This window comes from Bacillus rossius, chromosome 3 (assembly GCF_032445375.1).
Source record: "Bacillus rossius redtenbacheri isolate Brsri chromosome 3, Brsri_v3, whole genome shotgun sequence".
NCBI classification, from domain to species: domain Eukaryota; kingdom Metazoa; phylum Arthropoda; class Insecta; order Phasmatodea; family Bacillidae; genus Bacillus; species Bacillus rossius.
Genome location: NC_086332.1, coordinates 27,274,863 through 27,299,166, shown reverse-complemented (window position 1 = coordinate 27,299,166; position 24,304 = coordinate 27,274,863). Strand labels below are relative to the sequence as shown.

Sequence of the window (24,304 nt, the reverse complement as noted above, 5' to 3'; positions counted from 1 at the left end):
TAACATTACGCAGGGTTTTATGACATATTTTCCCTTCTACTCAATCGCAACATCTCACTTAGCGCGTAAAATGGTTTCAGTAAACATAACATAAAAAATATTCCCCCCATGTACAGTAGAGGAAACTAAAATGTTTGGAACACTGTAAACTAATTGTATTGTCATTTCTGTAGTCGCTCGAAGTGGCAAACTATGTATCTTTGTTCAATAAAACGAAATATTAAAACAAACAAACAATAACATTACGTTCAGACAATTCGTTACGTGAAGTGAATGTAATAAAATACACAAGACAGTTACACACACCATTACCAAAACACAATCCCATAAAAATCAAAATATTACATGTCGACTTAAAATTATTATTATTCACCATGATAATTTCTTGCGGGTAGCCAGTAACAAAGGGACACAATTTTTATTCATTTAATTAACTTTGACAAAACTTGTAAAACCTGGCATGAGCAAAGTAAGCTGATTCACAATTTTATTTTGCGTCAAAATATTAAACATCAACTAGTAATGAATTAAGAGTATGCTTCGCTTGGTAGAACACCGAATATAGTCATCTCCAGGTATTAAAATGAATTTTGAAAGAGGGACTCAAGTTTCTGAAGAAGTTGTTAACTTTCCTGATGATCCATCGACAGTTCGTAAACGGTCTCATCGTCGGGATGTCGAGCTTGGGACCTTTTTCCTCACCATAGTCCCGTGATCTGTTCTACCATTCACACAGCTATCCCAACCTATACAAATAGCCGAGTGATACTACTCCCGTTGCTTCTATCATGGAGCTCGCCCGCAGTCGTACTTCCCTATCCAGCCTGCGTAATACACGCGTCCTACCTGCTAGCCGCCAAGAACGCGTCCATTTGTGAAAAAGCCTCACCCGCCAACAATACTAACTCATTAATTATAATATGCAAAACATAAAAACATTACATATGCGATAAAACAAAATTTGCTGCTGTCATAAGCCGAAGAAAAAGAATCAATTTGAAATATAACATAGACAGATAAATCTAAAATGGAGTTATCGATAGTAATGTTTTAATAAACAGAATAATATATGTCGTATTACACTAAATACGTGTTCTTACTGACAAGCGAATTTAAAAATAAATTAAATTACTTTTTTTTCTTTTTAAACCATAACCGCATAGAAGAAACAATACTTTTGATACAATTTTTTGCATAACTATACGACAGGACTAAAAGTACATTGTACGTAATAAGTATTTGCTTATAGGAATTAATGCTGCAGAATATACGAATAGATTCAAATGCATAGAATTTAATATATTGTCAAATTTATTTGGAAATATGCATGTAACAAAAGATTGAATTTGAAATGAATTATCTGTTTTTAACTACAAATATAATTTTATCATATCTCACTTTCATTCAAACTTAAGAGTGTCATTTTCAACAACAAAATAGCCACAACTACACTTAAAAATATTTTAACTTGATACTTATATTGTATAACTTTTGATGAAATTAAATGTTAAGGGGTTCATTTAAGTTTGTAAGGAAACATAAATACAACGTTCAAAATAAATAACAAAAATTTTGTGTAGTTAGGAGCTCCGCGTCATGCAAATAAAGGAAAGTTAAACTTTTCAGTATACGGCTGCAATAATTATAGAGGAAAATGTTATTTATTCTTTACTTTTAATTCCCGTTTGGAGAAAATAAATCGAAAAGTACTATACCGAAAGTATAAAGTTGAAGTTCAATATCGCTTGTCAAGTAAGTTCAAGAACAAAATTAAAAAAAAGAAAATTTGTTTTCTTGAATCTACTTTTTTCAGCAAAGTATACATACATACAATATTATTATATTATAAAAATAAAATTTTTTAGTCCTTAAGTATAAATTACTGAAATATTTTTTAGTTAATTAATTTATTCATGCGAAGAAATATTTAATTGTTAAAATCACGAGAACATAATTTATTATATTTATGTATTCCAAAAGCTTATGTTAAAGATCGACTATATGCTATTTAATTTGCCCAAAAATTTTACTGAAATAGGAGAGCATTACAAAAACACAATTTAACTAATGTAGATATTATAACAATAAGTTATGTTCATAAACTATATTAATGGGAAACAACTATTTATCATTTAATTATATGCAACTATTTTCCTTTGAGGTAAAAATTGAGGTATATTTAATGTAATAAGTAAATCCTCTCATAAAATTTACTGAAACTAATATTATTTATTGTCCGTCATATTATGATTCCAAACAGTTTAAATCAACTGAAACATGAAATAAAATAGTAAGGTTAACCATGAGGTGTGGAAGAAATTAGAGATTACTTTGTAAAATGTTTTAAAAATTTCTCATGAAATATTGTGATTATTATGTTCGTACATAATGTAAAAAAAAAATTCAATACATGAAATTCAACACATACTTTGTATTGCAAGTTATTAAACATATATTTTAAAAACACATGTGCGTATCTAAGTCGAATTGTTATGTAATACATGATGAACATTACCGATACAACTTCCCTTACAAATAACTTTCACCCAAAGATAAGGCCGCGGACAAATTAGGTATACACACTGGTCGCACGAGGAGCTGAAATAAGTAATATAAGAAAGCCGGCCGGAGTAATTCTTTTCAATCCAAAGCTAAAAGTAATGGATGTTGTTTGTCTAAAGCAGGCAGTGAAATGACATACAAGTTTACAGAATAGCCATATAAGATCTTTGACGCTTCTTATCCCGTCAGTGGACTGTACGCGAAGAACCAACTGCATCATGGCCCGCCGCCAGTTTTATACTTACGTATGAATACACTTGTAAACGTTGGTTTGTATACTTATGTATGTTGCCGACATCGATAGGTATTCTTTGGCAGCTCGATGTGGATTCATTCGAACACGTTTGCGCTAAACACGACATATTTTTACATGAGAGTGACATCGCGCACTGAAAAAAGTTGCAGGTCTGTAACGCAACAGTGATACAAATATTACATAGTTCGAACATTTTCTGGAGCACGACATTCACTTTGGGTAATGCTAAGCTACTTGATAGGTAACCTTTACCCGCTTTAAAAGTGATAACTTAAAAAAAAAGTGTACATGAAAGCAGACTCAGCCATATGTTTATTGCTGTTGTATTTGTCATAAACCTACCCTACGTTCAATACGGCCTGTAAGTAGAACCATGTTTTTTTTTTACTTGTGTACAAGCTGTGGTTGTAAAGCGAATTTATATTCTTAGTTAACTAACGTCTATCATAACATATTTGGAATAAGGCTACCTTAATTTTTTTTCTAGATTGCTATATTGTTATATATATAAGTATTACTTAAACGGAAATATCTGGTAATAAAAATAAATGAAAAAAAGCATGAAAGGTTAAGGATTATTTTTTTTCAACAACAAATAATTTATGGTTTAACTGCTTTGTGTACTATAGAGAAACAGAACAAGCTTTCAAAATTTCAAAATTTCTTTGATTATCCGTTATAGTTATGTTTGGTTTTAACTCATAAATATTTAAGTTGATTGCCAACGTCACGAATGTACAATAATTTATTTCACACCGCTCCGGGTTGCAGGTAAAGTAACAGGCGTGCAATTTGATCAGAAATGCGTTCTACTTATTCAGGCCCTTTAATTGGGCGTGACGGACCATGTGCCAAATATGTAACAATTATAAGTAGGTGAAGTATAAAAAAATAAAGAACTTGAATGCAAAATAATGCATATAACAAAAATAATTTGCAAGGTTCTTTCGTGGATGTTGTAATGTGTGGGCAATATTTACTTAATTTTGGTTTTTGGATAAATTAATTGTGGTTTAAATTTTTTTAATAATTTTGTATAATTGCTGTGAAAAATTTATTTCCTGCCCTTATTAATTAATTTAGCTGTAGAAATAAGTTTATCTGAAAATTTACGTCATCTTTATTAAACATTGCCACTAATTATACTTTTTAACTTCAAAATGGTTTTTGAATTTTGTAATTAATAACGTACCATCCATAACTACATATGTGAGCGATCGGTCACTGACCTCATCTTCAATCATCCTCGTGATTCCTGCGCCAGGAGGAACATTTACATAATTCTGACTAGCTTATTTAATATAGAACTTCCCTAGTTTTTATTTTTTTATATATCATCCCATGAACATTTTTAAAACAGTGCAGGCAATCAGATATCTATCTAACCATAAAGCATAGCAAAATGACATTTAGTTTTCAAAATACGATTTTTCTTTTAATTTAAAATACATTTTATATAAAACCTACATTTTTAAGTATCAAAACTTTTGTAAATAGTTAACCATTTGGTTAATACCAGTATAAAATTTTTCCCCGGCATTGTAAGATGTGTACAATTATTTTGGAAAACTAAAATAATTTTAAAAAATATTGGGTGGTATAATAATTGTTTCTTGAATTTTTATTAAAAATAAAAGGAAAAACAATGAAGTGTGTTTTCATGTTAAAAATTAAATATAAATTTTGTCGAATTAGCTAGCGAGGCTGTAAAGCCACCAATAAATAGTTTGTAGGACAACTTTCAATGTGTTGATTGATTAGTTTCAATACTTTATTTCGTAATACATGATCTAGTATGGTAAGCTTTAGGATATTTGTAGTTTAAACAAAAGCAATGTTTTAGAGATACACGAATATAGTCACAGAGTAAGTCGAGCACATGGTACTGTGGCGAGGCACACTAAAAGCAATTCTGAGAATTTCTTTCGGTCACGGGATTATCTTTTACCGGTGCCGGTTGTGGGTTGTCTCCCTCTCACGCACGCACGCACACACAGGTAGCCTGACTCCCCTCCGGGAACGGGTTCCTTCATCCCGCTACCTGCGAGCTGGCTTCGCCGAGCGGCAGCACGAGACGGTGGAAAACTTTCAGGATTTGCGGAAATTGTGGAAAAGATATCTCGGAATTCAAAGCGATGACTATATGTTTTAAATACATGAATTTCTTCAGAAAAAAATTATCTTTTTTTCTAGACTTGTACTTTTTTTCTGTCATTCTCCTAAGCAGTATAAAATGGCCCCAAAGTTGGACAAGTTGGTGACTTTTTATTTCATATTTTGATAGAAAAAAACAAAAATGTAAAAGTATACAGACAATTCGTGTATTATCTTCTCGTGGTTGAAAAATTTTCAGATTCGTAGTGTCGATTAATAAAGTCCCATCATTATTTTAAAAACATAGTGTTCCGCTAACTTCTGATGCTACTAGGGAGGCCCCTTAATTCCACCATTGAATATATATTATATGTATTCAATGGTTCCACCGAGGATCGAACCCGGACTGTCATGTATGTAGGCGAGTAAACTGACCGTCCCTCCTCACCCTCTTGGTCCAACCATACAGCTTTCCGCCTCATCTCTCTCCATTTCAGGCCACGTTGTCGACGAAGAGAGATTTTCTCATTCATTTTAAATTTTAACTGTTTATTTCAGCCAATGAAATTTCGCGATGTATCCGACAACTGTTAGTAGTATTATTAGTAAATAACTATAATAACTACCAAGTGATTATCCACGACATCTGACCAGCATTTTAAGCACGCAGTTTTTTTTTTTTTAACGTAACAAAATTAATTTGGGTTATGTGTTTACCATTCTACCCACGAAACTTTTTTTTAACTTTTCATTTATTTAATTGGTAGTGACTTTTTATAAGTAACAGCAATAATTAATGTTTAAAGCAGGAATTACATAACACCTGTGCATTGTAATATCTCGACAAATTTCTTTCCACGATATTAGTGCTAATTATTAACAGTTCTCTAGTCCCGCTAAAACTTCATCCTATTACAATCTCATTGGCTGTTGCGCCCTGCGTCCGTGACAAAAATAAATAATAGGTATAAATACGCTCATTATTGACTCACTGACTTGACTCTGTAACGCTGTATGAATTCTGTTTTCTTGCGCTTAACAATGTGACATCTTCACTGCTCTTTGCTAATCTGTTCCTCCTAGCATCGCTGCCGAGTCCGTGGCGCAAACATAATACGCATGTGGGCATAGCGTTTTATTTTGATGAGGTCGATAGTTTCAGTATTCTTAAATGATTGTTATACTCAACTAACTAGTAAAATATATTCATTCCCCTCCTATGCGCACGATCTCTCTCCCATGCACACGACCATCCTATGCGCTGTTGTACAACTTACTGTAACTGTTGCCGTTCTTTTTTCATTTGTGCACCCGGCTTAAACGGCCGTTTGGCGATCACCGCTAGGCTAACCGTGGCTCCCGAATGCCTACGGAAAACAATGGCAAGCGTCCAGCGTATTCACGAAAAAAAAAAAACTCTATACAGTTTCTTTTAATATTCTAATAACGGGGTTGCGGTAATCGTGTTGTGCACCAATCGTGCCGTGAACTGATCCAGACGTCTCATTACCCGAGCTAAGATTTCTCCTTCCGGGTACATTTAATGATGTTCTTCACGGTGTAGTAATATTCCCGTAAAACATTCTGCTATAATTTCGTTGAAACGTCCCAGGTTTCCCAGGTTTCATAACCACCACCGAATCTCTTGACACACAATAAATAGCTTTTTTTTTGCTTGCAAATGCTCCAGAGCGTTTGTTTCTACGCGTGCGCCAGTGTGAGGGAAGAATTAGGGGGGGGGGGGGGGGGGAAGACAAGTGTTTTCATGACAAGATGTTTCTACGATGGAATGCCATTAACATCCGCAGAACGGAGATAAAAAAAACAACACAATACCCAGTCCCGAAACAAGGAAGGAAATCTCCCACAGTAAATAATCATTAAGGGGGATTGGGCATTGCTAGAGACCGGAAAAATTCGTGAATTTATTCCGCGATAGGCTAAAATACAAATAGTTATACCTCATTGCTGCCTCTGCTATTGGCTCACAACTCACCTGGATGACGCTGGGCTAATGAGAAACACCCGACCAAAGCTTTATCGAATCACAGGCTGCTACGCTGGGACGTCTCACACGACAGCAGCCAATGAGTGGGTGACATTTGACCGAGTGTACGTAGAACTATGGAGTTTATCCTACAGGTCATTGTACCCGCGAATTGTTCCGGTCAAATAGTTCAAATATTTCTAGCACCCAGTAATAGTAATATTATTCAAAGTAAAATAATACCAAGCAACTTGCTACCTACTTGGAAACATGTAATAAATAAAAGTTTTACCTCGATACAAGTGTTACAGAACCAGGTAGCAACTACATACTCAGTATTGGTTCCCATTTCTTAAAAAATAATAATAATAATATTTGTTAAAACAAGTAAATTTCGGTTAAAATGCTTTCAATTAAATCTTGCACATTAATGTATAAAACTACACATAGATCATACATACTTCAAAGTTTTTTTCATAAAGGATATCCATCCCCAACACTAACATTACTACTATTAGTCCTCTCATTCTGCAAAATATGAGGTTAGTGGGATCAAAAATACAAGTGTAAAGCATTACAATAATCAGTTTAATGTATATATTTTTCAGTGCAGATTTATAAGCCCGCAGAGACAGAAATAATACTTTTATCTTACCATGGCATGTCGAGCCATAGAGGAAAATTAAATAATAAAACATTGTACAGCTGTTACAGTATCAACAAAAATGACCAAGGCAATGAAAAGAGGATGGCATTTTACAGTGCAATAAAAAATACTTGCATCAAATGCTGTAAATTTCAATTTTTGACAAAAAAAAAAGTTAAAAGGCTATTTGTGATAACGAAACCTGCAACAAAGCACAGAAAGGGTAGGTTGAGAGGAATGCCTTAAAATGCACGTAATACATGGCTTAATATTAGTATTAATACATTTCTCCCTGCTGTAAAACAATATTTTAAATCACACACAGTCCCGGCACTAGTTGCAGAACCAGTGGAGGTTTAAAAAATGGAATATCATAAGAAAATTTTAAATTATTTGCTTATATGATTATTTTCATTGTAGTATTGCATTTTTGTATAAAAATACATTAACAATATATTTGTGGAAACTTGTAAACAGAAAAAAAAAAATTAATGGCTTCAATAAATGAAACTAAAATACCAACATAAATAAAATAATGAGTAAGTAGCTTGAACCAATTATTAGTTTAAAAATTATTTTATAGCTTGTAAAATAAATCCATGTATATTTAAATTATTGGACCAGTATCTATGAATATTCCCTTATGCTGAAATCAAAATGGCACTACAAAATATTGCATTATTGTGAACATAAGTTTTTACCTTACAACAACAAAAAATTAAACCATCATTTATAAAAAAAATTTCTTGCCATTAAATACACCAATAATACAACAGTCATCAATGTTTACAGATTTTTTTAAATCAACATATTTGTGAGAGATATGTTTAATTAAAATTTAATTTTTAGAAATAACCATACGTAATATATTTAATTTCTCAGACAAATTTCACAAACAAAACCACTAAAAAAAAATTATAATGGTATTACCAATGCATTAGTCTATTTTTAAAAAACAAAATTCTGAAGCTAAAATTCAGTGAGGTGACCACAATGCAACTGAATAATAAAAGCATTTTAATTGGAGAAGGCTGTAGCGTCCATCATTATTTTCGTGCTGATGTCACATGTGTTGAACGTAACTGATTAGAAAAAGACTATATGTAGCAACCATCACATCATGTTATAACAATATTGTGATTCTAGTTTTATTTACTACAAACTGAGTCAAATTTGTTAGATGTAATTAAAATTTTTCCAACTATAAACAATTAAAAGAAGTCTTTATACATATAGGCCTACATATAACCCTAATATTGCCACACAGAATCTAGTATTGTCAAGTATAAAATTATCAATAATATATTTTTTACTCTTTTGGCATCTTTAAGCAACTGCAACCTAAGGTTTTAATCAATGGTGTTTGTTACTAAATCATTACATTACAATACCTCATAAAAGTAGCTTTTACAAACATTTTTATTCATAATATAAGGTTTATTTTTAATTGATAAATTGTACATATTTGTCCTGGTCAGTTTTAATTCCTTGCATACAGTTGGGTATGAATTGCATGCATTGCTAATTTTACATGTTATCTTTGAAAGATTTGTGCAATGGGAGTGCATGACTTGATGTAATCTTTTGGACATACGCCATTGCTAAGCACTTTTTCTGTAGAAGAAAACTAAAAAATACCCAAAAGACAAAAAACACAAATAAAGCAAAAAATTGCTGTTGTCAACAGTATATAAACACCACATAATATTCCATAACAGGAATATGGTCAAGCAAACAAAGAAAAACAAAGAAAAATGGACTAACAGAATGAAAAAACCCCCACAAATGATGACAGCACAAAAATATTGAACCTAAAAAATTCGGCACAACAGTTGAAACGAGACAAAAACACGAAAAGACGAAACAAACACAATAGTTTTTCCAAAACAGAAACAAGCGACGTTTCGGGAACTGATATCTGCTCCCGTCCTCAGGCAGAGACGCGCATGGTACGAAAACACAGGTGCGCCTCAATGGCGTATGTCCAAAAGATTACATCAAGTTAATTTTACATGTGTTTTAATATTTTTAACTGAAGGCCATTAATATTAATTTACACTCTCTTACGTTGAATATACTGACTCTAACTCTATATCTACTCAAATTAAGGAATTGAATTTGTATTTAAACAATTAAAAAACTCCAATAAATTTAATACACCACTATTATTTATAAAACTTTATTCTTCCATACAACATACCCAAGAAGCCAAGTAATTCACTGTTATTTGTAAACAGTCAGGTAATATTCTGTTTTGTGGTCCATAAAATATTATTTTTATACCTTTAAAGGCTGTTATAGAAATTTTCGTGTTACTGTGAATGACTTTACACAATTAAGCCACAAATCTTTACTTAAGATAGTTAATTTTCAAACAATATCCCAATCCAGCTTTGCTCCCACCTAATACAAAATTATGTATTGTTAGTTTTGCTTTTGCCTTGCTGCACTTCATGACATATTCATTGAATGAGAGACTCCTTTAGGGAACAAAAATTCCATTACAACTCACTATAGAGTTGTAACTACTTTTTTTTTAATGTCACAACATGGTGACTGGGAACAAGTTTCTGCTTACGTTAATTCTCAACTGCCGATGCTGATTTGAAGCTTGCTAATCTGTTTTCCACCCTAATTGTGCCTTATGGCTGAAAACAGTCTTGGCCCCGGCCGTAACGTACTTACATTAAACATCCGTGTCTTTCAGAAAACAGTCTCGGCTACGCTGTATTCTTAAGGATCTCTGGAGAACCACAGGATTTATTTATTACTAGTATCAAGTAAACAGTAGTCGGTGACAGTAGGATTAGGGATATCTCTTGTTACACTATTAGAGTGCAAAACAAATTTACGTCACAATATCTACATTACTGGTAATTTTTACAATAATTTTACACCATCCTTTAACCTGAAAATACCCTCAAACATTTACCTGGAATCAGGCATGGTGCTGGCAAAGTCACAGCCTGGGCAAACGTAAAGTGGTTAATTAATTGTGAAATATTTCAATATTATGTTTAGGAATATAATAAGGAACTCAATCATTCAATTTTTTGGTGTTTTCTTTTTTCTTTTTTTAATCTCTACACTTGACAACTACCCAATCTTGCGTTGATTTGTTAGTTGATAATGACTGTAATTTAGCTGACAATAATTTTTCTTGTATGTATTTTGCCACTTCATATTCTTATCCTCTATTCTTAAAGAACCTATTAATAGACACTTTCGCTTGTAAAAACAGAATTAGTGTAGTTACAAACATAACATATTAGCCTACTAATTAAAAACATACATATATCTTATTCATAACCATAAATAAATACTTGTCTGTTGTGATAATCAGAATTCGTAATTACTATTATCTATCAATTTCTCCAAACATTTATGGTAATGCACAAGGAAGGTAGGAAAAAAGGGGAAACAGGAGCAATTACATGGATTTCTAACACATCACTTTATGAAACAACCCAAATAAATACGGTATTACAAAAATAAATTGGCTAAAAAACACTGACTTCTTTTTACACAGAATAAATACCAAGTTTAAATGATTTAACTGAGCAAAAAGACTTGCACTGAAACTGGAAGATTATAAAACTATTTTTATTCAATAAAAATAACAAAGAATATTTACATAAATTAAATACAATACAATCAGTACAAAATAATAAATATATCTTATGTGTCAGGTGCTAGCATGACACTAATACATAAGTCACATGTTCACCAGGTAATATTAATGTAAACATGGCAGAAAAGTTTGCATAGTAACAACAAAATATAAAAATTGTTTACAAGTAAAATAAATATGATAACGATCATAACAGCAACAATAACTACTAACTATAACAAATACAACATGAGTCACTAGAAATAAGAAAAATGTTATGCTAATATATATGCAAAAAATTGTCTATGGTAAATGGCTATAATGTTAAAGGCAACTGAAACCAATAAATATTACTTAAATGTACCAGTGAAATGTAACATGTAACCCGCTAGTAAACAAGGAAACACAGTACTGAATTGAAAACGGACAGTAATGATAAACTCTTTGAGTGAAGTTAAAACGGCTGTAGTGAAGTAATGCAACCTGGCGACCAAAGGTCAACAACCTGAACGAGAGTCGGATTAAAGACAATTTACTGCATAGAGAGAAGTCGTGTGACTACAATGATACATAACCATTACACGTGGGAAAACACATGAACTCAAAACAATTTTGGTGCAGAATCACTTCAATCACTACAATCAGTGCCGTTTTGTGAAGAGGGGGTTCCAGTATTAACATTATATAGTGGTTCACAAGTATGTATATTTTATAACGAAATTTTTTGAATTTTAAAGAGAAAATTGTTTGTCACACTAAAATTCCAGGGAATAGTAGACTTATAAAACAATCCAACACTTACACATAGAATTTTGACGTGATAACGTCTTATAAATCAATGAATGCTCTCTGCACGCACGAAAAAGCATGACTCATTGTCACATTCCGCCTGAGCCGAGCGTGCAAGAACCGGCCAACCACCGTGCGAGAAAATCTTCTATAATATCAAACAGGTTAAAGCTGGCTTTTTAAAAGCAGCAATTTAAAAAATTTGATTTATTTGTCTAATTTCGTCATTTCAAATTAACAATTTATTGACATTGATTTGATTTCAGTTTATTTCTATAAGTAATTGTTTGTGATTATATTTAAACAAATTATTTAAATTAAATTTGCAAAAACTAAATAATATTTGAAAATAATGATAAAGTATGCAATTTTTCATCAATGTTTTCTTATGACGTTATCACGTAAAATTATTGTCCGTAAACAGACTTTATAGACAACCCCCCTCCCCCCACCCCTTTTATTAATGATTTTGCTTGAGAAAAGATAACTGGACATTTTATATTTTGTTTATTTTTATTTAATTGCTTTAATACTTTATTCTTAAGGCAATTGTTTGATTTTGTTAAGACAAGTCATAAATCATATGTATTAATGTTAATAAATACATGAAACACACATGTCAAGTTTTTATGAAAAACATAAAGTAACATCTATAAGCTGGCATTAAATATAGACTGTTTTTGGAAATACAATACCTGCCGATTCTGTGTACGAGGGCTGTAATATGGAGGACATACACTGATGTTACCCACTAAGGATTACAATAATATTTCCAAAATGATATCTGTGTAACCTTATGTAGCTAAATTGCTATTATTTTCTAATTCTGTTTTCACTTTTTTTTTCTTCTGAATTCTGAACCCCCAGGACTCAACCCCTGGCTACGACCCTGATACAACGCCTTAAAAAAATGTAACAAAATACTACAATGCTTGCAGTCCACATTTTATATAGACGTATTTCAAACCAAATTGACATTCTATTTCTGTATAATATATTTAAGACTGTAACTGTATTAACATAAAACTAATTTATAACAAAAAAAACTATATGAAATTACATTCTGTGGTAATTTTTTCAACTTATTATAACTAAAAGGAATAAAATAACTAAACAAATTTTATTTGACTAAAGATGTAATAGTTTTATTCAATTATTCCATGGTTTGTTAACTGTGAAGAATAGTTTCTTCATTGGCATGTTTACAATTTTACATAGGAATTAACATATTATAGAAGTTGTTTCCACACACATTTTAAAATTAAGGTCAAAATTGATCTACAGGGTTTGTCCGGAAAGTAATAGGACTGATTTTATTCCGCCGCGACTATACTTCGGAGCGTGCGCGCACCGGCTGGATTCTGTAGAGGGGGTTCCTAGCTAACGAACGAGCGGATGGTCAGTTGTCTCCGAGCAGCTGGAGAGTCAGGACAGGCTTTTTCGCACGACGTGTTTGTGAGCTGTGCTGGAAGACCTTCGACTTCGACAAACCCCGACAATGTGACTCGTGTGCGCAAAGTTTTGAACTCAGACCGTCGACTGAGTATTCGTTTAATTACCCAGATGTTAAATTTACCAAAATCTGTGGTTCATGACATTGAGACGGAGCATTTGAACATGCGCAAGGTGTGCGCGAAGATGGTCCCAAAAGTGCTCACTGATGACCAGAAATTGCGGCTCACATCGCCTTTCTTGTGAACAGCTACCTGACCAAGGCCGGCATCCCAACGCTTCCGCAGCCGGCCTACAGCAGATGTGGCCCCCCCCCTGGACTTCTTTTTGTTTCCTCGCTTAAAAAGGCCGATGAAAGGCGAGCATTTTGAGACGACAGTGGGGATCCAAGCAGCTTGCACCGCGGCTCTCAAGGCTATTCCGGAGAATGCCTTCCGTGACGCCTTCAATGCTTGGAAATCACGGTGCCAGCACTGCATCGACACAGAAGGAGCCTACTTTTAAAGTTTTTAAAGAATTGTAACGATTGGCTCAATAAATTTTTTAAAATTGACTCAGTCCTATTACTTTCCGAACCAACCCTGTAAGCAATGTGTACTAACTGGTTAGAAACTGTTACCAATACCAGTGAAATTAATAGTGTTTTCATTGTTTAACTTTTATTGTAAGTTTATTAAACATTTGTTGTTTGACATTACATGAACAAAAGTTTAAGTATTTGCGTATACAAATAATTATGTTTATTAGTTTCGTTAGTTGATAAGGTTTTTCACCACTGAATCAATAGAACTTGTGAGCGGTTGGAAGTAACAGTGTAAAAAAGATATGGTTGTAAAAAAAATACTTTCAATTCAGAGTGTAAATTTGTGTGGTAGGTATTGCTTTCTTTTTTTTTTTTTTTTGTAATATTTGAACAAATTCATTGTGCATTACATATTATTTTGGACAGATGTCAGATTTTGCCATGGTAGGTATCCATTTATAGTTATTACTAAAAATGGTGAGTTTTTATGTGTTTATGAGGTACCTATATTTTTAGAATATTGTAGTTTGGGTGAATATTTTATGAAGGGTATGTTTTGAGTAACTAAGTTTCCTCAAAGTGGTTTCATAGTTCATTCGAGAAGGTTGGGTTTTTACAATTCTAGGTGCTAATGAAGAAAGTGAAGGGTTAATACAGTTAGGTCAGCAACATTCAAAATACTGTGAAGTCGTTTATATGTATACATATATTCTCACAAAACTGTGCTTCTTTTTTTTGTTTTAATTCAAACTGGATTCTGGAAATTTTGATAGTAATGAAGAGCTTCATAGTAGGGGAAAATAGTGTGAGTTTCCAAATTGGGAACAAATGAATACTGAAGAAAATTATTAATGTAACTGTAAATTTTTAAATAATTGTCATTTCCATAATTACTCTTTTTTTTTTATGCTTTTCACCCCACAGTTTTTCTGGAATTCATCATCCTCTCCATTACCGTGTTTTTCATAATTCAGTTATAATTCAAAACACCCTTCTGTGAGATTTTCACGCAAGAGTGATAGAACTTAGAACATTATTTTCCCCCCTAATAAGTAGCTACCATCAAAATTTACCTCTTTTGTTTGACTACAAGGAATAGTGTTCCTTGATGATCTTCTCAAATTCCTAGGTTAGGTTGATGTATGATGTAGTATTACTATAGTGTATTACTTATACATTATGAAGACCATGTTTATTTATCTTGTACTTTTTACAACTTATTATTTAGGCCCTATCATTTGTTTATACAAAACAAATTATAAAAACCTGAAACTTTTCTTTAAAAATGTGTTGCAATACTTCAAGAAATTAACCAGTAGTTTACCATTTTAATGAGTAATTTGGTAAAGTACATTAATGAAAGCATCAATCATTGGAACAATTGGTTAGGTTAGCAACATTAAAAATATTTTCAACTTGTGTGGATGGTTGGTAAGGTTAGGATAACGACATTAAAAATGCTATGAAATTGTTTAAACGGTTAGTTAGGAATAAACAATTATAATGTAGCTAGCCAAGCTTAACCAACCATCCACACATTTTTATAGTTTATTTAATGTATCTAACCTAACCTAAAAATCTGTTTATGCTGGAATCACAGCAGAACGTAAGATATCATGCGATGGATGCAAATATTTTTCTAACCAATCACGTTCATCACATCCATCACATCGGCATTAAATAAATAGCAGAAGTGACAGACTTCCAAATAAAAAAATATTTTATATTTCCACCGTGTTGCGAGCGTAATGTTATTTGAATGAATACAAGAATTTAGATTAAAAAAGATGGTGAAACCAGTATATTGGTAATACTATTAATTGCACTTTTTGTTTACTAAATGGATTTGTGAATGCTCTAAAATGTGTTAACATTGTGATTTTCCAAATTAATATCAATTTTAAATTGTACACATTTCTCTCAAACATTTTGAAAAAACCTGAAAGTGTTGATGGTTGTCATATATGTTTGTGTGTATGTAATAATAATAAATATTTAACATTTTTTTTTTAATTTTTGTTCATTGAATGAGTTAGAAAACCACATATTCACAATAACACAATATTTGGCTGATGCATCGCGTTCCACCCATCACACCACAGTGATAAGAGCATCAACCGAAATTACATTATTTTTAATGTTGATCCGAACATAATCAATTGTTCTCTTGGTGTTAAGCTATGTGTTACCTAGGTATGTACCTAACATAATCTAAAGCCATTAAAATTGTAAACTACTGGTAAACTACTTGAAAAATTGCAATGCCTTTTCACAAAATCATAAGTTAATACCATTTTCAGATTTTTTTTTTAGCATTACTTAAGCCCTACATATTTGTACGATATTACCAAATAGATTTTATCCTCTCCCTGCTTTACAATTATACTCGAAAAGTTATACAATTTATGTATACACTTTCAGCTCTTAGAAATAAACAACAAACCCCTAAACAAAAAAACCTGACACAATACAGAAAAAAAAATTACAGGTTACCTAAAAACTGCTTGTGATATAACAATTAATTTAGAATAATGTTGTTGAATAATTCACCTTCTTTCATAGAAGCCAGCCTTGTCAAGAATTACATCAAAAGTTATTTCTTAAGGAAAATGACCTAAACTACAGAATTAACAAGTATCGGTAAATATGTATTAAACGGATTAGCGCCAAAAAAAATCGTACAAATATGAAATAACTTTCATTATATGCTATCTTACGTACTCTCTTCAGAACCGCCTGCGGAGATAAAAAATTCCAATTACTTTAGGAGATATCGAATTTTTTAATCTTCATTTTTTGGTGATTTTTTTTTAAAAAAAATTTAAAAATCCGAAAATACCTTTATTCTGTGCTCTTAAACTTCCTCTTTTCATTAAACCCGGCTGAGATAAGAAATTCCAAATACTTTTGGAGATATCAAATTTTTTAATTTTCATCCTGTGCACTCGTGCGGCGATAACGGTTGCTTGTTTACAAGTATCATTTTTTTTTTTTGCGATGTTCCCGAACGGAGAAACCTAAGATGCACATAGAGTTCTGCCATTCCCGATTACACCCGAACAATTCACCTTCGGCCAACCTCGGGTTTATTTATAAATATTTCTCTGTTTATTTTAATGTAGCTATACTAACCTAACTAACCATCCAAATGGTTTTAAAGTGTTTTAATGTAGCTAACCTATCTGACCACTTTTAATATTTCAATTCATTTTTCCTGCGCAAAAATAAATAAATCCCGAGGTTGGCCGAAGGTGAATATTCGGGTGTAATCGGAATGGCAGAACTTTATGTGGATCTTAAGGACTCTCACGTAAACGAATACATCATGTAAAAAGAAACTTACGTGAGTTTATTCTGTTCATCCTTTTTCCCGGTTTGTTAGGTCAGGTCAGCTACATTATAAATACTTTAAAACTAAACAACCAATAAAATTAATTTTATTATTTTTAATGTCTGTTCAGTTTCAAAGTATTTATAATGTAGCTGACCTGACCTAATCTACCTTTGTCCCATTTTGTTATGTCAGGTCAGTTACATTATAAATACTTAAAACTATACAACATGTAAAATAAATTGATATTATTTTTAATTTCGGTTTATTTTGAAGTATTTATAATGTAACTAACCTTACCTAATGGAAAATTTCTGTTATTTAGACATTCACGCGCACACGGCAAAATATAAAATGGCGACGGTCAAATTATTACACACGTCTGGTATAGCAAAATAAGAACGGCCATATCTCCAAAAGTATTTGGAATTTTTTATCTCCGCAGGCGGTTCTGAAAAGAGGACGTAAGATAGCATATAATGAAAGTTATTTCATATTTGTAAGATTTTTTTTGGCGCTAATCCGTACAATACATATTTACCCAATTATCTATTGATGCAAAAGGATTTTATTTTGAGAGGACAACAGGTCATTCCCCAAACCATGTGAAAAACACACTTGTTTCATCCATGTCGAACTGATTATAAAGCAAGTAAATTGATTAATCACAGCCTAATCATTTACTGGCGACATCCCACGCCAGTTTCCTCAGACAGTTACTTGGCATACAGGTCTGCCTCGAGTTGTCTCTCCAGGGTGTGCACCAGCTTGCTGTTGAGGAAGAGCAGCCGGCCCGAGGGCAGGAACTGGTTCACCACCAGCGCGACCGTCTCAACCAGAGACAGCGCCATGGCAGGACTCGACACAAACTGCAGGTGCTTCTCCAGCTGGGCGGACAGTGTCTCCAGCACGTTCTGGGCCTGCATGAGGTTGTCGTGGGCGGAGCAGAGCAGCGCAAGAGCCAGCCCCGACCCCAGCCAACCCTGCCACACCACCGGCAGCTCCACGCGCTCTTTCCAGCCGCGCTCCGTGTAGCCTCCGCGCACAGCGGCGTGGGGCCCCGCCGGCACCAGCGACTGCGCCAGCTTCATGTGGAACTGCAGCTGCACCTTCCGCGACACGTGACGTGCCAGATCCTGCTTCTCGGCCGGCGTGTCGAACAGCTTGGGTGGCCGGGACGACGCTCCCGGTTCCACCCCCGCGGCGCTTATCTCACTCGACGAGTAGAAGCGGTAGTACAGCACCTCACTCTCGCCCGGCTGCAGTGTCTGTACCACGATCGCATGCACCATTTTAATCCGTCACTACTGACACATCAACAACATTTATAACATCTCCGTCACTACTGACACATCAACAACATTTATAACATCATCTGCAAGGAATACCTTTCTGCATTTTAGTCACACACGGCGTCGTATGCTGAAGATACGTGCTACATTATCAGTATCAAATTATCGCTCATAATCCCGTACAATCGTGAAACCGAAACTACCAATATTTAAATATACGTTTTATTGTGCTACAAAACAACTATTGTACCTGCTGTTCTGTCCTATAACAGTAATTAAACTAGTGAGTTAATTACTTGATTACGATTACTGTCAAAAATAAAAGAAAAGACACAAAGCCATCTCAACAACTATATAATGATTACTGCTTTAAAGTTAACACTTATATTTACATTATTCGAAGTTCATATTATCCACAGACATAACAAACACAAGATTTCAATTTTACTTCTAAAATTTAATCCGATCGACTGCAACCTACAGCAAGATAAAAATATAATTTTGGGACCTCACATTAAAACCAATTCTAAATCAACGAATTGAAAATTTTAATTTAGTTTGGTGCATTCCAAGAACTATTTTTTTTTAATATTTGCATATATATATATATATATATATATATATATATATATATATATATATATATATATATATATATATATATATATATATATTTGGGTCATAGAGTATTTTAAATAATTGTCATGTCCACCAGTTTGGCCTCGGCTGGTATGATAGCACAAGCCCCAAGTGCGCCACCCCTCCTACACAATCTATGGGCAGGAAATTTAGTTCGCCACCCGCCCCTAGATGGCAGACAAAGGAGAATGTAAATTAAGGTAACTTTGTCTACTTGCCCAGCCTAATTCAGGACAAATATGTAAATATATAGTGTTGTGACAAGAAACCTGTTAATGATACAAGTGAATGTAAAGAGTATTGTAATTCGAATATGTATGCACAGGAAGGGTACAGATGTGCCCTCCCTACTGAATATGTACATACATTGTATATTTACCCTGGCTGAGCTCAGCCAGGCAGAAAGCTCGCCCTAGTAATTTTGGATAAATAAAAGTGGCACAAATACTTGAGCTGTATTATTTAGGCAGCGACCTCTCTGGAGGACTGCTCCTCTTTCCTACCTCTCCCTGCTCTTAGGTAGCGACCCTACTCGGGGACCGTTCCCGTTTTCTCCCCTTCCCCTGCTCCTGGGCAGCGACCCCTGTTAGGGGACCACTACCGCTCTCTCCCTGCTCCTGGGCAGTGACACCTGTTCGGGGCCCGCTCCCGCTCTCTCCCTGCTCCTGGGCAGCGACTCCTACTCGGGGACCGCTCCTGCTCTCTCTCCCCCCCCCCCCCCCTGCTCCTGGGCAGTGTTCCCAACTCGGGGACTGCTCCTGCTCCTACCTGCTCTTGGGCAGCGACCCCTGCTTGGGGACCGCTCCTGCTCCTCTCCTCTCTGCCTGGGACAAGTCATAATTCTATCATAACCAACCTTTCATGATAGTTATGATAAACTAACCTAACTTCCTGTCCGAGAAAAAATAAAAACCTATTATTTATTACACAGACCGAACTTAACATAACACTTTATTTCGGTAAACTTCGGAATGGTTCAGGATGTGGTTGTTGCTTTTATCCCTTCGAACTGTAGGTTATCCCTGTTCTGAAGTTAGTCATATGTTTAGAAATTGGATAGAAAAACAAAATGTCACTGTATAAAGATTTGACGTCGACCCAAGTGTCTCCCCTGCTCATAAAGTCCGTTATGCTGCGCCAACTCCTGAACCACCTCTGCCCGTGCAGTGTGACACTTTAATTTGTATATTAAGAACGTACTTTAATATTTAATAGTGGGTCATGTGTTATTTTTATGTAGTATTTTTCCGTAATTTTTGTAATTTCATTATTGTTATATGTTTTTCTATAGTATTATTTTAATTGCTGTCACCGGGCGACGAAGCCGAGGCCAACACCCGGAATCTCTCCGAGCGCTGCACGTGTCGCGGAGTGGGGGGGAGGACGGGCGGAGAGGGAGACGCGCGGCAGGAGAGGGAGTCGGAGTCTGGCAGCCGGAGAGGACAGACGTGTCCAGGGACGAGAGTCGCAGGGCAACGACGGAGTAGTCATCTGGCGGCTGAGTGAGGCGGTCGCACGGCGAGACGAGTGCCGCAGTGAGACGAGAGCCATGACTTGTGAGATTGGGTCCGGGGGATCGGGACTCTCACGTTTACATTTGTTACACTGTCGGCCACCATTGTAAATAATTTAATTGTGTAAAAGTATTTTCTTGTTTCTTTGAGGCGGGACGTTGCGCGCATTGGCGGACACGTGCGTGCCGCAGCGGGACGGACTTTACGTCGCAGGCGACGGCGTTCCAACTTAATTGGTTTCTCGCTATCATAGGCAAAGGGGCAGAGACAGTCCATCAATTGCACGTGGAACCAGGGAGTGCAGTCCGCACTTGGCGACTGCCCACCCCAAACACGTGCAGCCGAGCCTCACTCCACGGAAGGACGGGTGTTGTGCCGCGGATTGCCCATGTACCTAGATTACGAGAAGGGCTCAATAAATACTTGTGGTCAAACTATCGAAACATCATTGTAGCTCGGATAGTGTTAATTTCCCCCGCCACGAGGCCTGAACCCTCCCTGAGAATACGACGCAACCCGCATCACGGGGGTGATATCCGGGACTACGACAGATTAATATGCAAGAAGCTTGTTTGATAACTGAAAAGAACTCACTAGAAAGAATCGTAAGAATGCCATCATATTTCTAGCATTACACCATTTGGCACACACAGGCCTATGTGCCAAACATATCCAACAGGACACACACCTTGCCCGTTTGATTCAAATGATTTGAACAAATGTGTGGGGTGCAGTGGCATTTGGTGCAGTTATTGTGTGGGTAAGCTGTCTCACCCATCCCCGACCTTAAGGCGGGGGGTCCGGGGGCCCTTCCCCAGAAAATTTTGGATTTCTAGGTGCAAAATGGGGCTATTTTTGCAGTTTTCCTGGTAGAAGTATAAAATGCACTTGGCCAGCAAAAAAGTTTTCCAAGTAATGGGCAGCCTGTTAACCACTAATTTTTCGAATATAAATTACAATTAAAATGTCTAACAAAATATTTTGCTGTTGTTTTTATGTCTAAATCAGGAGTCGATCTCCCCACTGTAAAAAACTCTATTTTATCTTCAAAAGAAAAATAATTAAAATCAGTACTCAAAAAATTGCAAACAATGCAGTGGCTGTGTTCTTGGCTGGGGCTGGGTTGAGAGTCCTGCTCCATCCCGGACAGCATATGCTGCGGAACTCACAGCTTACCTTGTTGGCACATGGATGGTAGTCGCAGATGAAGTTTACATTCACACTGGCTAGCAAACACCAAAACAGAATAAAATGTTCTGATAATGGACACTGTTGCACAATGAAAACTTGCCTTATAAGTTGTAAAAATAAAATAAAATAAAAATAAAATTTGTACCGGTATTTGTTTGTTGCACGACACAACACAACTTCTGCCTGCCGATGCGCGCACACATAGCTAATGCCAGCTGTATGGCAATAGCGGGCCTTGAGCGAACATTACCGAAGTAGTCTCACGAAGATACGCGAACCCTTTCCCCCCCTCTGCCCGGCTTTCACGTTACCATGACAACTGGGTGACACGCTACCCGACGCCCCCACTATGGTGATCGCTTCGCATTGGCACACGAGATAAAATTACCAGATAGAAAATATTATTACATTATGCCAAGCAACATGTTATGGTAGGAAATTCCTACCTAACGAGAATTCCCCAAAAGGCAGGAACTGCAATACACGGGAGTCTAAGAGGTTGCATAACTCCTAAACCCCAGGAAACCCGAGGTTCACAGGCGACCGAGCCCTTAGCAACAACACAGTGAGCGCTGATTGGCTCTAGATGATGTCACATCAAGTCTGTGCTGATTGGCACTTGATGATGTCAGTCTGAGTTCTCCGGGTATAAATACGGGTTTGTTAGCAAGCAGCAAGCAGAAGGTGCCTGGCTGCCAGCCAGAGGCTTCGGCTTACCACATCGCTCCGAAGAAGACAACAGATCGTCATGCTGCCGCCATCGCCCACAACGCCGGAACTTCGCTACACCACGACGCTGCTGATTTAGAAAAATCCGCAACCGAGGCAGAAGGGAATCGCTGCTCCGCCACGAGAGACAGTCACCCTGCATCCAGAGGCACCAACCGGACTCTGCCTGCGGAGGCCGCGCCGTCACCTCCGGAGTCTATCACCTCCGTCCGCACTCAAGGTGGGACTTAGCCGAATTACAACAAGGCCTTAAGTGGAACTTTAACTTTTCACACTGGATCGGGACTTTGCCGCAGACGACATATTACGAAGAAACGGATTTAACCTCAGATGCCACGACTCGCCACCAATACTCGCCAGGAGCGAGTAGGAACTCGCTCGGCGAGTAATTTTGAGGAAAGCTACTAATCAAATTTGAAGTCCTCAGGGGTGGGCGAATACCCCCTGAAGGAAAATAGTGAAGGGAGCAGACTTTTGATTAGGGACACTCGCTCAGCGAGTGGCGAAGGAGCGAGTCGGCGCAACGAGAGTGGAAGTCGAAATCTACATCGTCCGCATACGGCGAAGTGGGGTTTATAGGCAGCGTTGGCGAACTTACCCGTAATTGACTTTGTACATAGAGTAGTAAATTGATAGAGACAGGACTGAGACGCCGGATAACCAGAACTATAAAGACGAGTTGGCCACACCTCAATAGTGTGTAGGCGAAAGCGCCACTAGGGATCTGACTTAAAAGTTTATTGTATAAATGGAGAGCGGACCCAAACTCGTGGTGTTGGTCTAAGTATAAGTCAAGTGTATGTTTTGAATTGTGTGTCAGATAAAGATTGTGTGTAATTAAGTAAAGTTAAGTCTAGTTCGCAACTTTGGAAGCATCAGTAAATTAATTAAAAGAAAATAGAATACAAAAATTACATTGTTTGTTGCCATAGCTAACATAATCACTAATTGTCAGGGTTATTATTTGTTCTGCCTTGGTACTCGTTGCATCAAATTAAAAGTGTGTAATTTGTGTTCACAGAGATCGTCAGCCATTTGCAGTTAACCTGTTTCGGCTATTGAAGCAAACGGCGACATATCAGTACTGACATCGTACCGACCATGGCATTTAAGCCCGTGCTCCGCACCGCCAGTATCGTTTCCCGTTTTCGGAGCGCGCCCCTTGCCCAGCCGGATTGAGTCAGGCGAGCGCCTCGGGCGTGACCCCAATAGACAACAAACCTCATTAACAGTCACCGCGGCCACTGGCCCTAATTAAAATGCCCGTGACTATGATCAAGTCGGAATAGGAGAAGTCCCTCTAAAACAATTCACAGTGGGACAACATGTTAGTAAATTTACAGTCGCCAACTTGATGTCACAATTTAAATAATTAAATACATTTAAACTATTGTTAAGCCTTAAGCACCCAATTACTAGGTGCTACATTTTAATTGGGCACCTGGAACATGTTTTAACTGGTAATATAGTAAATTAAATTAATATAAGTTTTTTGACGCCGACTCACAAAGAAGAAAAAGTTTCTCTTCCTTGCGAGGCAGCCATGTCCGGCAGTCTCAAACCACTCCGCGCCGGGAACAGACGTGTGTCCGTGGGTAGCATCCAAGTTTTTCTTTCTGTGATTACTTTATTCTGAACTAAATATTTAAATTTAAACCTCTTATTAATTCATAGCTGCCCACGTCGACT

The 24,304-nt window shown here is 35.9% G+C and overlaps 1 protein-coding gene across 2 annotated transcripts; it reads right to left on the bottom strand.

Moving 5' to 3' along the window:
• Positions 1-14,278: 14,278 nt before the first annotated feature.
• LOC134530419 (AP-5 complex subunit sigma-1-like) lies at positions 14,279-18,944 on the bottom strand. 2 transcript variants are annotated; one of them, XM_063365227.1, is made up of 2 exons: positions 18,639-18,944; positions 14,279-18,557 (listed from the first exon to the last, which is right to left on the bottom strand). In XM_063365227.1, exon 2 carries the CDS (start codon positions 18,540-18,542, stop codon positions 17,967-17,969), a length of 576 nt encoding a protein of 191 aa, XP_063221297.1. In that variant the 5' UTR covers positions 18,543-18,557; positions 18,639-18,944; the 3' UTR covers positions 14,279-17,966. The 2 variants fall into 2 exon arrangements, with proteins under 2 accessions (XP_063221297.1, XP_063221298.1); XM_063365228.1 differs by having other exon boundaries at positions 14,279-18,554.
• Between the last annotated feature and the right edge of the window lie 5,360 nt (positions 18,945-24,304).